The 14,512-nt window shown below is 48.1% G+C and overlaps 1 protein-coding gene across 1 annotated transcript; it reads left to right on the top strand.

Annotated features, from left to right (window-relative positions):
* The first annotated feature begins 782 nt into the window (after positions 1-782).
* TFRC (transferrin receptor) lies at positions 783-14,028 on the top strand. Its single transcript, XM_061348826.1, has 18 exons — positions 783-1,034; positions 2,850-3,060; positions 3,668-3,887; positions 4,097-4,240; positions 4,928-5,024; positions 5,406-5,528; positions 6,324-6,419; positions 6,586-6,725; positions 7,096-7,262; positions 7,561-7,680; positions 8,293-8,378; positions 8,479-8,542; positions 8,819-8,886; positions 9,251-9,318; positions 9,723-9,804; positions 10,754-10,975; positions 11,482-11,622; positions 11,903-14,028. Exons 1-18 carry the CDS (start codon positions 1,002-1,004, stop codon positions 12,143-12,145), a joined length of 2,325 nt encoding a protein of 774 aa, XP_061204810.1. The 5' UTR covers positions 783-1,001; the 3' UTR covers positions 12,146-14,028.
* The last annotated feature ends 484 nt before the right edge of the window (positions 14,029-14,512 follow it).

Genomic DNA, 14,512 nt, shown 5'->3' with positions numbered 1-14,512 from the left:
TGGGAGCCTGGGCCTCAGATTGTTACTTGGAAAAGCTGCTGGGGATTCAACTCTGTGTACTCTTGGCCTGAGTGAAAGGTGAACGTGAAATGAGAGGATGGCCACTTTTAACCTTTGAACTCCAAATAAAACCTGCTTATATTTCAGAGCTCCCAGGTGTAAAGCTAGTAATCCACATGCACCCAAAGACCAGTTCAAAGTAATTTCTTAGCAGCACTGCTTGAGGGCATACTCAGGCTGCATGCTCACAACCTAAGCACCTGCCTCAGCCCAGGCTGTCTCATCACTGTCTTACAAAGCTTTTTCCAGCATCTTTTCAGGAAGAAATGCTGAAGTAATTCAGTTGCAGCAGATAAGTTTACTGTCTAGAGAAACCCAGATTGAAATGCTTTTCGAAGAGTTGCTCTTGGCTACTCTGGGGTATTGCCCAGAACTCGTACTGCCTTCATAAAGCGGTAAAGAATATAGCCATCTAGAAGGGACTGCAATTGTTAAGTGTTGTGGCCGTGTTGGGTTTTGTCCTGCTTTGAGTTAAAGTTATTGAGCCACTTCTGGCTAATAGTCAGACTCGTCTCCATCCTGTCAGTGAAATGGACTCCAGGAACCTTAGATATGTTGTGTGTGTTGTCACAGCCGAGCAGTGCCTCTTGCCAGCATTCCCTGAGTGGAGGTGCCCCTACCATTAATAAGGCTCTTGGCTGAAATCAGCCATTTGAGACTGTATTCCTCATCTATACGCATACCGTCCTCATCCCCAATCCCGGACTTCATTAGAAGGAGGTGGTTTGTTCATCAGAACTGACACTTGCAGTGGGTGTATGTGAACTTCTACCATTGCGACTTACTTAGAAGCGTGCATGTAAAATCCATGGGCGAGTGTTGCACTGGTGATAGTGACCTTGGATATCTTATGTAATGGCAGAGGAACAGTGTGACTTGACTGCTTGTGTTCTGCACTTCCAGGGCTTTGGTCAAGTTGGTGGGTATTCCTCCAGAAGGCAATGGACCATGCCAGAGCAGCAATCTCTAACTTGGTAAGACACATCTCCCTGTGCCGTTTGTCTCTTGGTGGGCTGCTGGTGCTGCAAGAAGAAAGGTTCAACCACATGTGTGTCAGTACTGGGGAAGATGAGAAATCCAAAGCAGTGTTGGGTGCTACTGTGTGGGTTGTGAGCCAAATGTCACTGTAACTAGCTTGGCCATGATAAGGGAGTGGCTTATGTAGTTCGGTGCTGTTTGGTTATCGGTAACTGCTACAGTGTCTTGGGTCTCTCAGGAAGCTGATAAGGAGGGGGGTGCGAGCCTTGAACAATGTTCCAGGAGGAAGTGCTGCTGAGGAAGCTGACAAATGCCTATCGGGACAAATCAACGTGTGTTGTATTATGTTACTTTGGGGGTGGGAATTCAACCACAAGTCCAGCTTTTGAATGTAATGTGCTTCGAAACAAATGTGCTCAGACAAGCCTGCAGGTCCTAGAGAGCTTGGACTGTGAAATGACCCTAGGCTAGGCCTGCAAATGTGATGGTTTGGTCTCTGCACAAGTGTGAAGGATATGTGGGGTTGAAGCATGTCCTCTGCAAAGGGTGAGGGAAGCTGAGCTGTCAAGCAGCTGAACAGGGGCACTGTAGGACAGGCTGCTGCGTTGTGCTCTCTGAAACGTGAGCAGCCAGCCACTTCATCACTGGTAGCATGCGTCAGGATGGAACTGTAGGTCTGAAATTACATGGTATCGTTTTTACCAGCCAAGCTCATGTATGGTCTCTGCACCTTCAGTCTCTCACTTGCAGTTAGAGAGCAAGCTGAGAACTGTGAAAGAGGTATAGATATTGTAACAGAGCTTGAGTGCTTGCAGCCAGCCACTTCTCCAGTACTGTGGAGAGGGGCTGCAAGACTGTTGCTCCCAAAACTATTCCTCTGGCCTTTTAGCCAGTCTCCTGCCTGTCCCCAACACAGCCACGGCTGCAGGCAAGTTCAGCAGCTCTAATGGGAGCTGAGTGGTTCTGCACAGTGCCTGGCTACGCCTGGAATTGAGTTTAACTGGAATGTAGTTTAACTGTATGTTAATCTGAGCAACTGCCTTGTGCATGGGCTGCTGTTCTTTGAGCAGTTGGACTGTGTGTTGCAGCTGTTCAGAAAAGTGGGCTCCAGGCTGGAAGCTGCTCTGCTCAGGCACTGATAAACACTTGCTGAATGGTGCCAGTTGCTGGTGGATGCAGGCGGTGTGTCCTCAGCTTTCATGTTAGCTGAGGTAGCAGGGTTCCAATGGGTCATCACTCTTCAGCATAGCAGCTTCATAATACTCATCCGTAGTGTAATTTAAGAGTAGCCTGGGCTGTTAAACACAAGACCATCTAGATGTTGCATGAGAGTATTTACATGAAAGCGGATGTGGCTCTAAGGCACAGCCATGCAGGAGTTGCCTTCCCTTTCCTCTGTGCTGATCAAAGTTCCCTTCTGTGCAAACTGCACATGTTAAGTCAGATCAGTGTGCTCCTGATTAAGACCAGGAGTTTCTGCTTGAGTCAGCCTTTGCCATGGGGCAATGTGGGACATGCTGATGCCATTGACTGTGTCGTATCTGAAGTAGACTTAAAGCTAGACTTTGACCAGTGTCGCTTTGAACTTGTGTAGGGCAAACAGATGCTAAATAGGCCCTGGAGACCCTGTGTTGGGTCTAACTGTTCAAAGGAGCCAGCCTGATTTACTGAAAGCCAAATGCTCAGGCTGTGCTGCAGCAGTTTCAGGTGAACAGGCTGTATTTGATCTGGAGCATGGGTGCAGCTGGCTGCAGGGACTGTATGTAGGCTCATGTAACACTCTTCCATTGCATGACTGTCTTTCGGTACAGTTTGGTGGCGAGCCAATGTCATACACACGCTTCAGCATTGCCCGGCAAATGGATGGAGACAACAGCCATGTGGAGATGAAGCTGTCCGCTGATGATGAGGAAGGAGGGGAAATTGGGAGACAAGAGCATATGCATGCCAGCATGCCTCCACGGAGGAGTGTCAAGAACCTCTGCTTCCTAGTCATTGCAGCTCTCCTCCTCCTTTTGATTGGTAAGGAACGGTGGGAGACAACTGCATGAAGTGGATTCTGGTATTGAGCATATCTGAGGCCACTAACATCTGGCTCTGTATTGGTTCATGAGATAATTAAAGAGCCTGAATCCAGGCTGCAGCCTCTTGTCACTAAGTATGTCTGTCTCAGACTTATGGTACAGAATTGGCACAAAGAAGTGTGAAATTTGGCAGTGGAACTTAGCTGAAGGGTAAACTGGTCCATGTGGCAAGTGTACTGGTTTTCCCTTGATTAACTCTTCAACACTTTTCTAGTGATATGGCTCAACATGCCAGTAAAGCCTCTGGTGCTTGTCTCAGAGTTTTAACTCTGCCTCTGGACTAAAGTAAGGATTATTCTTCCAAAGTGGTGCTGGATGGACTGTGCCAAGCACAAGATCAGATTTACAGTGTACCTTAAAACATGCCAGCTCAGGTGCAATGTCAGGCTGCATAGTCATGTCTGTCCTTAGCTATTCTAGCTTGTCAAAAATGGTGTGAGATCAGAGATGCGTCTCAACCCTGAAGCTGCTTTGAATGCGCTTGTGTGGTGTGGGGCTGGTTTAGTCATCTGCAGCACAAAAAAAAATACCTGTTCTGTCTGTAGGGTTTCTGATTGGCTACTTGAGTTACCGTGGACGAATGCAGAAGGCTAGCAGGTGTCTGGATGGAAGTGGCAAGTGTGAGATGACTCCTACTGCATCTTACTTAACGGAGGATGAAACTGAGGAGGAAGAGGTTCCTGGACCGCCTGTCTTATACTGGCCTGACCTCAGAACCCTGTTGTCAGAAAAGCTGTCAGCCAAACGTCTTGAGGACAGCTTGAGGTAACAGGTTGAGAAAGCTTAACTACAGCTGTGAGGGGCACATCCTGTGAGCAGAACTCCTCAAGCTCTTTTGGAGAGCAAGGGCCTTAAAGATGGTGTGGAGTAGTATTGTGGTTAAGCATGGGCTTAAATGGCCCATCCAACTTGGGTTTGCAGGCTGCAGCACTGCAGTGCAACCCAGTGCATAAGCTATTATCTGTTACCTACAGGCAAAGAGCAAACAAGGACTCTTTTGAAGCTGGACAGATTGAAGATGAGAAAGCTGCCAGCTACATTCATGACCAGTTTAACAGCTTCCACTTGGATGAAGTCTGGAATGATGAGCACTACATTAAGCTGCAGGTCAAAGGCAGGTACGTTAATGAAGAGGTGCAGATCTCTTCCTTGCAGCATAGATATCTGTAGTCTTGAGCAAACACGTGATTTCTGCTGAAAGCAGTACTAAAATTGTGAGCCAGTTACTGCTCTCCAAAGAAGGCCTCAAGCTAGTCAAGCAATAGCTGCTTCTGTCTCTTCTCAAGATTCCAAAATCCAGAGGGTCTAGTAGCAGCCCTGTGGATTTTTCCTGGGGCAGCATGCTTAGGAAGTAGAGAGAAAACAAACTTGAGTAAAAACTAGGCTGAAGGGCATATAGCTTGTGAGTAAAACCATGGGTGTGGGCACTCTTGTCACCCAGATGGGTGTTGTGGACCTGGCAGTGGCTTCTATTGTAGCTCAGGAGGGTATCAACAGGCACTGTTGTTAGCTGACAGCTCACACCTTTGTGTTACTTGCCCTCTTTGTGCTGGGGGGGAAATGAATTTGCTTAGCTTCCCTTAGGAGGTGACTAAGAGACCTGGAAGCACAGATTCTTTCTGCCTTGTCCTAGAAATTAGCCTTCATTAATGTCTCTGAACAACCCCAGATATTCTTGCATGGAAGTACTGGGATGAGTCTGCCTGCTTCAGGCTCTACATTGACCTGATCATAATTGCCGATATATGGGAGCTAGTTAAATATGGAGTTTATGTATGAAATAATATAACACTATCTCTTAACAGTAGCAACAACAGAGTGTCTACTGTGCAAAATGGTGAAGAGGAGGAACTGGAGAGTCCCAATGCATATGTAGCATACAGCAAGACTGGCTCAGTTGTTGTAAGTAACTTCAGGAATATCTGGGAAATGTGCTTGCGTGCTTACCAGGTGGCAGTGTTCAAGATATGTACCTTTGAGATACGTAGTGTATGAGCCATCCCCAGTTAGAGCCCTGGGGTGGTGGTGGGGAGAATTCAGTGAGGAGCAGGCCCATGTTTTCAGGAAGAAGTGAAAGTAACTGTTAACACTTCTGTGCTGGGATCCAGACAGGAAACGTCAAAAGTGTTGTTCAAGCAGGCATGTTGCATGTGATCAGTTTACGTGATTGAGCTTGAACACCCCACTGTTACCAGGAGTCACTGGTACTGTGACTCTGTAGGCTGTATCAAGTACCTGACTGACATAAGACTGTTGCATTTATAACCAGTGTTTCTGTCCCAGGGCAAACCAGTTCATGTGAACTATGGACTGAAAGCTGATTTTCAGAAGTTAGAGAAGCTGGGTGTTCCACTGAATGGAGCTATACTCATTTTCAGAGCTGGAAAGATAACCCTTGCTGAGAAGGTAAGCAGTCCGTGCCCCAAAGCCTGTCCGGATGTGGCAGCAGGAAGCCTCCTCTTTGAGGTTTAGAGGTGTGTCTTTGTCCAGGTCTCTAGAACTTTTGTTTGTAGGCTTGTCCCTGCAGATCTGGTCTTGTGTGTATGCACTAAGCTTCCACATGCAGATCTGGACACCAAGACTGAACAGAGCAGGTTATCATTCATCATGGCATTCTTGTTCTCTGGCAGTCTTGCTGGGACAGCCAAGCATCTAGAGTGATGGACGCAGCCTGTGGGCTATATGGTGTTGCTAGATGCAGCAACAGAGCTGCTAGAAGCAGAACAGCCTTGCCTTCAGAACACCTTGTGTTGCTGCAGCCAGATACTTCTAAATTTTAGCTGCAGTGTCTCACTTGGTCTGGGTGGAGGTGGTGGCACTGCATGCCCAGTCAGCTGCTTTGCATGTTGCTGTAATGCTCCCTGTGTAGTGAGTAGAACCAAATAGGCAAGCAGCCTAAAGGATCCAACTCGTGTACTCAAACTTGTTATAGATGTCTGACCCAGAGCTATCCCTGAGATGGGTGCTTCTGGGGAGGCTGGGGCACAGGACTCTGCAAGCAGGCACAGTCTGACTGCATTTAAAACACAGGCAGAGCTGAAAAGCGCTTCTGCAAGGGGTGCTTACTGGTTCTTCAGTCCCTTCCCACTTTTTAAGCTGGTATCTAACCTTGCATGAGTGTACAGGTGGCATATCAGAGGCAGGCCTTAATTCCCCTTGCTTGCAGTGCAGATGTGCAGTAAATGTTCCTGTTTGGTTCAGGTTGCAAATGCCCAAGATGCAGGAGCAGCTGGTGTCCTGATGTACCTGGATCCCTATGATTACAAGAACACGGATGCACTTGTCCCGTTTGGACATGTGAGTATGCAGCTGGCTCCCCTGTTCGTGTTCTTGTTAACCTTTTTTTGCTGTGGACTGCAGCAGTCCTTCTGCAGGCTTCTGGCTCAGCAGTGCTTCATACCCTTGTGTAGATGAAAGTTGTTGGGCTTCTCTGAGACTTGAGGGCTCCTCTTGCTTTTTACAGGCCCACCTTGGAACTGGAGACCCTTTCACCCCAGGCTTCCCTTCTTTCAACCACACCCAGTTCCCACCAGTGGAATCTTCTGGACTGCCTCGCATCCCTGTTCAGACCATCTCTAGCCAAGCAGCAGGCAGACTATACAGGTAATAGTTTCTCCTGGCTTGCAGGCTAGGCTGCTGTGGCCCTCGTGGAGAACTGAAGATGATGTTGAGGTGCTGTGAGCCCAGGGAGCTCTCTGCTGATCTCTACTATATATCGCAGTGAGCGTTTACTGGAGAGATGTTGCTTGTGTCCATGTCTTATGTCTTAAAGACTGAATTAGTGTTGGGATTTCGCTTGGCTTCTGCCTCCGACCTCTCCCTGCATAGTCGGTGGTACAGGACTGCAGGCTATCTCCTGAGCAGGTCCTAAACGAAGCTGCACCTGCAGCTGTAGGCTTGCTTTCTTCACAGGATAACTAGGTGAGGTCAGAGCTGTATAATGAGTTCAAAGAACCTCTCTCTTTCCCTTCAGCAAAATGGATGGAGACAAATGCCTTCTGGAGTGGAAATCTGGGGTCATGGGATGCAAGATGATGAGCAGCGCAAACAACATGACAGTAAAATTGAGTGTGAACAATGTTATGGTGGACCAGAAGATTCTGAACATCTTTGGTGCTATCAAGGGATTTGAAGAACCAGGTAACAGCAACTGCCTTGTGGCTTAGTCTTGAAGGGAACCCTTCCTCTTCTGTGGTCACCAGATGACAGCTGTTCCTACAAAGACAACAACTTCCTTAGCAGAACCAAGACCCTTCCCAAAGGGTCCAGGGAAAGGCTTGAACCACACTGCCAGAGAAAGGCTAAATGATAGCAAGCAGTGTGCCAGATTTAGGAGTCAAACTTCATACTGTGTTTCTAGCAAAGGCTCAGAGTTGCTCCTTTGATAAGTGGTGTTTACAACCTGAAGCTTGCAGCTCAGATCTTGTTTCCTTTATAGATCGATATGTTGTGATCGGAGCCCAGAGAGACTCCTGGGGCCCAGGAGCAGCCAAGGCTGGTGTTGGAACTGCCATATTGTTGGAACTTGCCCGTGTGATCTCAGACATAGTGAAAAATGGTAAATACTTGTGCAAAAGCATGTGAGTGGGAGTTGTGATGCAGGTTTAATTCTCTATGTGTTAATACTGGGGAGTCCAGCAAAATAATCCTAAGGGAGGGCAACAGGGAATCTGATTAAGCTTCCTGGAAAGCTGTTGCTTTTCCAACATGGACAACTTACCTGCAGTGAGCACTTGCATCCACTGTGTGCTTGCATCCGGTATTCCTTGAATGCAGAAATCTCCGTGGATAACACACTGTGCACACCTCAGACTTGAGCTGTTTGTTGGGCAGCCAGGCCTGAAGGTAGGAAAATATTGATGTGGCTGACCAACTAGAGCAGTGGAGGCTGCATGGTGGCACTTAGTGTGAGTGCTGCTGTCTCCAGGGTTAATTTTGGGCTCAGGCAGCTAAACAAAAAAGGAGGGAAATGCAGACAGCATGGTTTTCTTACACAGCTCTGCAGCATGAGAGTCAGGGTCAAGTGTCCATGCATCCACTGGTGTGCATGCTTGCAGCAGCCAGAACACTTCAGCTCTAAGGAGCAGGAGGTTCATCACCCCATACCCTCAGTGCTGGTCTACATCTCTATGGGGGAAGGGCAGACATCTCAGTCTCCCTCTCTTTGCAGGTGGCTACAAACCAAGGCGCAGCATCATCTTTGCTAGCTGGAGCGCAGGAGAGTACGGAGCTGTGGGTGCTACTGAATGGCTGGAGGTACTGTTTCTTTGGTGGACTTCTGCTTGGTGACTGCACAGTTGTGATTTCCTGGTGTTGTACTGCTACTGCTCACCTTAAAATACTTGTTTTGTTCTAGGGGTACTCTGCAACGCTGCATGCCAAAGCCTTCACTTACATTAACTTGGATGCTGCAGTTCTAGGTAACCTCCTACTCTTAAGTTCCTTGAAACTGAGTGGGACCAGAATAACTTGACTGATATCCCTTAACCTCCAGGAATGGGGGCTGTGCCAAAGGTATGCAGAGCCTGAGCCAAAAGGAGGCAGCTCTGCTTAGGTCCCAGTAGACTGTACTGTGTCTGCTGAAGGTCCTTTGGCAGCAACCTGTAGATCAGTTTGTTCCTGGGTCACAGGGCTGAGCAGCTCTAGCAGCAGTGGCTAATTGTGCCAGCATGTCAAATGTCCTTGTCTTTTCGCAGGCTTCGATCACATGAAGATATCTGCTAGCCCACTGCTGTACACATTGCTGGAAAGAACTATGAAGGGGGTGAGTTGAAGGGTCTTGGGCTAATCAAGGTGGCTGGTTTTAAGGAAAGCAGCCACAACTGTGCTGGATCATTTTTCCCAGCTGGCACCTTCTGAGGAGAAAGCCCTGAATAGGAGAAAGGGCTGAGGTACTCCAGAGGGCCCTGTCTGAAGTCAGCTGGGCTCTGGGAATTGCAGTTCACACATGCAGAATCTAAAACTGGCAAATGCCACAGTTCAGTGGGAGGTGAATGCTTGTTCTGCATGAACTGTGTGGAGAAAAGAGATGCCTGACTGGTGTCTGTACAGTAATGTAAGCTCCAGGATGGACCTGGAAGCCCCAGCAGAGGTCAGAACAAGTGCAGTAACTATTAATCTCTGTGCAGGTGAAGGACCCAATAAAGGATTCGGGAAATCTGTATGACAGAGTTGGCTCTGACTGGGTAAAAACAGTGTAAGTATTGTCATCCTGTTCTTTGGAAAAGCAAATCTCCATAAAGGAGCAAACTAAATCACCTCTGCTCTTTGTACTGGACTGTCATACTGCTGTCTGGGTCAGGCTGTACCTGCTGCAGTGGGATCAGGCAAGCGTGAGCAGTATGCTTGTTACACTTCGTGCTGCCCCAGTGTGCCTGTAGGCAGCCCAGACACCTTTTTGTAGAGCAAGAACAGCCTTGTCCAAAGACAGGTGGCCAGAAATGGACGAGAGCCCTCAGTGCTTGGCTAGATTCCTTGCCAAAACCAACCTTGTCTAGACAGGGTAGTCCAGTTGGCTTACAGCTTCAACTCTAGAGCTTGCAGCTTTTCTCCTGGTGTGTCCAAACCAGTTGGTGACTACTCAGTACTTGTCTTTTGCAGTGTTCCCCTTGGTCTGGATAATGCAGCATTCCCTTTCCTGGCCTTCTCAGGAATCCCTGTGGTTTCCTTTGGTTTCTGCAATGTAAGTGCTGTCCACCTGCCTGATGTACTCATTCTGTGCAAATTGTTGTAAAGATACCTGCTCTTCAGGGTGGCAGAACGCAAGGTGCTGTCCTGACTCCTTGTCCATGCAAGAGCCTTTCTAGCGGAGGAGATGTAGGTAGCCTCTGGACCTACATCCGACACAGCCTCTTGGTTGTGCCAGTACTTGCTGCAAAGGCAGCATCTGGGGCATGGCTGGCCTAGAGTCTCTGTTCCAGAGTCCTGAACACACACATTTTGTTGGGAGAGGGCGCACTTGCTCTTCTGAAGGCTCAGATATCGATGTTTCAGAATGTAAAAGTACTAAATAATGTCATGCTGTTGCTGCTTCAGTGAAAGACTGTACTGTGGTCTCCTGGTCAGCAAGTGAAGTGTGTTGGGGAAGCAGTACTGTTGGCTAAAGCAAGTACTAACTCTGACCGTTCAGGTGGGGTGCTGCAGCTTGGGGCTGGAAAAAGTGGCATCAGCCAGGCAGCCTGCTCTGTTACTGCAAGGTGTGTAGCTGGGAACCTTTCTGATAACAGCTTTCTCTGCTTACGAATGATTTTGTTAGTGTCAGACTTATTCCACAAAAAAGTTGAGTTATCCTGCCAAGCAAGGTATGAACTGCCAGCACGTACAAGACTGGGTGATGGGGTTTGCCTGCCTGCACTTCTGCATTTAGCTGTGGTAGTTGAAAAGCTCTATATATCTTTGTGTCCAATCCAACAGAGTAATAGAGCATCCTGCTGATTGCTAGAAACTGTGAGGGATGAGATGCAGGAGCTCAATTCCCTTCCCCTGTGCTTTTGAAGTTTTGCCCAAGTCTCTCTACTTGGGAGCACAAGGAGATGGGATGTGGTAGAAGTAGCAAGCAGGCTGCAGTGGGAGGTAAGAAATGCTAGCTGGAGAAGCAGTCTTGCCTAACTTCAATGCCTGCCTTCTTGCAGAAAGATAAGGAATATTCCTTTTTGGGAACTACTGAGGACACTGTGGAGAACCTGAAGATGACTGACAAGTTGTATGATCTTATGCGTGCTGCTGCAGAAGTTGCTGGACAAATAGCTCTCAGGTTGACCCATGATCATGAGCTTTACCTGGACTTCGAGCGATACAGTGAAGAATTGTTAGCGTTCCAGGAGAAATTTTTTCCTTACGATCGGGATGTGAAGGTAAGAAAGGCTCTGAATGCATTGAATCCCTGCTATGGGGCCATGTGCTCATAAGGCTCTGCTGCTCTTGGATACAGCAGGGTGGACACCTTCCTCCTTCGGGCACCAGCGTGTACCAAGATGTGACAGGAACTGATGTTCTTTATAGAGCAGTGCAGGCAGAGTCGCTGTGTCAGACAGATTTAGCTAATCTGGCTGTGGTGAGCTCTTGACGAAACGGACATGGATGGTTTCTTGTCTGGTTACCGTTTGCAGTACAGTGGAGCTCTGCATCTCATTTGCACATCTGCTGAGAGCTCACAAGAAGCTGTGGGTGGGGAGAGACGTCACTGGGCTCAGTGACCTCAGAAGAGCCTGCCAGGAACTTGCTCTGCTACTTGGTTAAACTGGGGAGGGGTGGGGGGTGGGAGGGATGAGGACGGGACAACAACAAACCCAACACTTTCTCTTGGTGAGAAAGCAGCAAAAGAAGAAAATCAGGTTTGCTAACAGTTCCTCCCTCACAGGCTCTGGGGCTGACCTTGAACTGGCTGTTTTTTGCCCGTGGTGACTTCCAGCGAGCTACAGATACACTGAGACGAGACATTGCGAACAGTGACAGGGAAAACAAGATCGTCCGCAGGGCCCTGAATGACAGGATCATGAAGGTGGGTGCAACTGGTTTTCCTTTTTTCATGAAGGAAAGAAAGGTTGGGATGGGCCTCTTCCTCAGATGTGCCACGGGCAACGTGCAGACTGGTATCTCTTTCCTTGCTTAGCTTCAGCATGACTGACTTCCTCACTGGCTATTGAGAGAGGGTCTGGCACAGCACAGAGGTGCAGTGAGAAAGGGCTGGGTGAGGATCAGAGGTCAGGAGCTCTGTGGCATATCAGGAAAGAAAACTTGGGAGGTGAGGGTATAACCCTAAATCTGCACCTCTACTTCAGGTGGAATACGACTTCCTCTCCCCTTACCTCTCGCCAAAAGATGCTCCCTTTCGCCACATCTTCTTCGGCAGAGGCTCCCACACCCTGCAGAGTCTGCTGGAGAACCTGCAGCTGCTGAGAACCAGCAGGGACAGCGTGGATGTGAACATGCTGAAAGAGCAGCTGGCCCTGGCGACCTGGACCATTAAAGGAGCTGCCAATGCCTTAGTGGGTGATATCTGGGATACAGACAACGAATTCTAGACATGGCAAACACCTGGGTAACGTACAGGATTAGGGAAACCCGCTCCCTAACATGGCATTATTTTTCCATAGATTCTTTGGCAACAAATATTTTTTGACCAAAGTGGGGCATAAAATTTAAATCTCAACTTGACAAATTCACAGGAGGCAGTTTTAAAGCAGGTACTAGGATTATCATGAAATCTGCTCTGACCAGGCTCCCATCTGACAAACCCGTCATGTACAGCTGCTTGTGGGGCTTTGCTTTCCAGTGTACTTGAGAACCAACATCTCAGGTGACTCCTAAACCAGTACCTTGAGTGGGGAGGTACCTCATCTATTTAGGGTTTCAATTGTTGGCCTCCTAAACCTAGTGATAAAATGGGGAATGGATTCCTCTTAACTCTTGTGATGAGGATCCTTTTTCCGGAAGGGAGCTGCAGAGATCAACCTGTAGCTCAAAAATAAACCAACCTAGTAATAGCCCACAAGTGCTGACTTATCAGCAAGCTCTGAAGTGCCCAGCCTGCCTTTACTCAACGGGAGAGTCCCAACATCTTACAGACTTGTTTTTGCCGAGGCAGGTCTCGATACCCAGGGAAAATGACCCAAAGATTATCTAATGCCCCTTTTAAATCCTTAGCTGGCACCTCAGCGACTCCTGCGGCATTGAGGAATGGCTCTAGACTGGCACTTCAGACCTTGCTGCTGTGGGGCCTTTTGTGAAATCGAGTCTCTTGCTGGCCAAACCCTGTCTGACTGATGCCATTTTGCAGGATGGCTCTTGTTTGGCACTGAGATATTTATTTGTTTATTTATTTATCAGTGACAGCGTTCACTATAAATGGTGTGGTTTTTTTATAGAAGATAATTATCGGAAGCAGTGCCTTCCATAATTATGACAGTTATACTGTCGTTTTTGAATAAAGCAGCATCTGCTATTACAATCAAACATGATACTGGAACTTTGCATTTAAAATAACCTTAAACAGGTCCCTCAAAAACCAAAAAGTTTTGGAAAACTAGCAGTTAAGCTTTCTGTGGCAAAAACACCCCTCTGGAAGAAACCCAAATGTGCAAACCTGGTAGCAAGTCTCCAGGTTGTGCTCTAAAGTGATCTTGAAATGCTGAAAATTGGAAATACTAGAAATCTGGCTGCCCTGTGGTGTCTGTGCCTCTCTGCGGGTTTCGGACCCCTCTTTGCACCCCTTTCTGGATGCAGCGTGCTCTCACAGGGAGCACAGCTTTCCCCTTGGCCTCAGTGGCGGAGCTTGCTGTGTAGCCCTTGCTCCACCTGTGGCAACACACAAACTACTTGTACTTCAGATTAGGTATTGGCCCAATATTTAAATGGCAGCTTCCTGCAAACTTCCAGTACCTTATGTATCATGAAACCTAACTGACATTATCGGGGGCAGTGTCTTCCATAATGTGTAAAGAACAAGGTAGTTTTTGCCTACCACAGTGTTATATCGGAGGCAGTGACCTCCATATGTTGCACTATGGGTGTACGTAATTATCGGGGACAGTGTTTCCCATAATTGTTCTATGCTTATCATGCAATGTCATCTGCGAAGCTTGATGGTTAGTATCTAACATGGATCAGTTTCCTGCAGTCCTATTTTTTCACTCTCCTGTGGTGATGCAAATACAAACTTTGGTCTGTTATGTGCTTCCCTATATTCTACCTTCTCTGTAGGCTGAACTGTTTCAAATAGCTGTGCTGTCTTGAAGTGGCTTCCTGCCTCCTGAATGGGGCTGGTGCTTGAATGTTTTGTGGAAACTAGGCTAGTTAGACTGTGTGCTCTGTGATTTAGTAAACTTCCTTCAGATCTATTACAAGGACTTGGGGAGTTAAAGGTGAATGTAGGGCCTGGGGCTAATGCTGTCTGGAGGGCTCTGGTCACTGTTCTAGACAGGCTGGGGGGATGCTGCTGTGTGTGCAGGGGAAGTTGCTTGCTCCCCACGTCCTGCTAGAAACTGCAGTCTTGTCTCCTGGGTGTTTGTGGAGTTGCACCTCTCTCACGGTGCCCCTCTGCTGCCTGCCCTGAAGCTGAACAGTGCTGCTGTGTGACACCTGCTGAACTCTGCTGCCTGTTCCAGAAAGCAGCTGAAATGTTGCTGCCAGCGCTGTGCTCTGCAAACGTTCTGGCATTTAAACCTAAACCAAGTGAGTGGCCTGAGCCCCAGCAGTAGTCCTTGAGGGAAAGAACAGTGTTCAGCTGGAACAGAGGCCTGGCCTCTGCAAGGAACAGGCAAAGATGAGCCCCCAGCGTGATCCCTGAGCTCACCAGTGTTGAAGGCAAGTTTTTTCACCTCTCTCTGAGCCCGATGCCCAGGCTTGTGTGACTCCTTGCTGCTCTGAACTACCCTGCTGTCCCTGAGGCA

The sequence above is a fragment of the Neopsephotus bourkii genome, unplaced genomic scaffold (assembly GCF_033783945.1).
Source record: "Neopsephotus bourkii isolate Nb327-2 ecotype Australia unplaced genomic scaffold, CSIRO-AGI_Nbou_v1 NB_369, whole genome shotgun sequence".
NCBI classification, from domain to species: Eukaryota; Metazoa; Chordata; class Aves; order Psittaciformes; family Psittacidae; genus Neopsephotus; species Neopsephotus bourkii.
The sequence above is the reverse complement of the archived record's forward strand: the minus strand, read 5'-3'. Positions and strand labels throughout refer to the sequence as shown.

Excerpts from the sequence above, each read along its gene's own strand:
- TFRC (XM_061348826.1), top strand. The coding sequence starts at position 1,002 with ATGGACCATGCCAGAGCAGCAATCTCTAACTTG. Across the intron at positions 4,241-4,927 it reads AAGCTGCAGGTCAAAGGCAG|TAGCAACAACAGAGTGTCTA; the intron begins GTACGTTAATGA and ends ATCTCTTAACAG. Across the intron at positions 9,805-10,753 it reads TTTCCTTTGGTTTCTGCAAT|AAAGATAAGGAATATTCCTT; the intron begins GTAAGTGCTGTC and ends GCCTTCTTGCAG.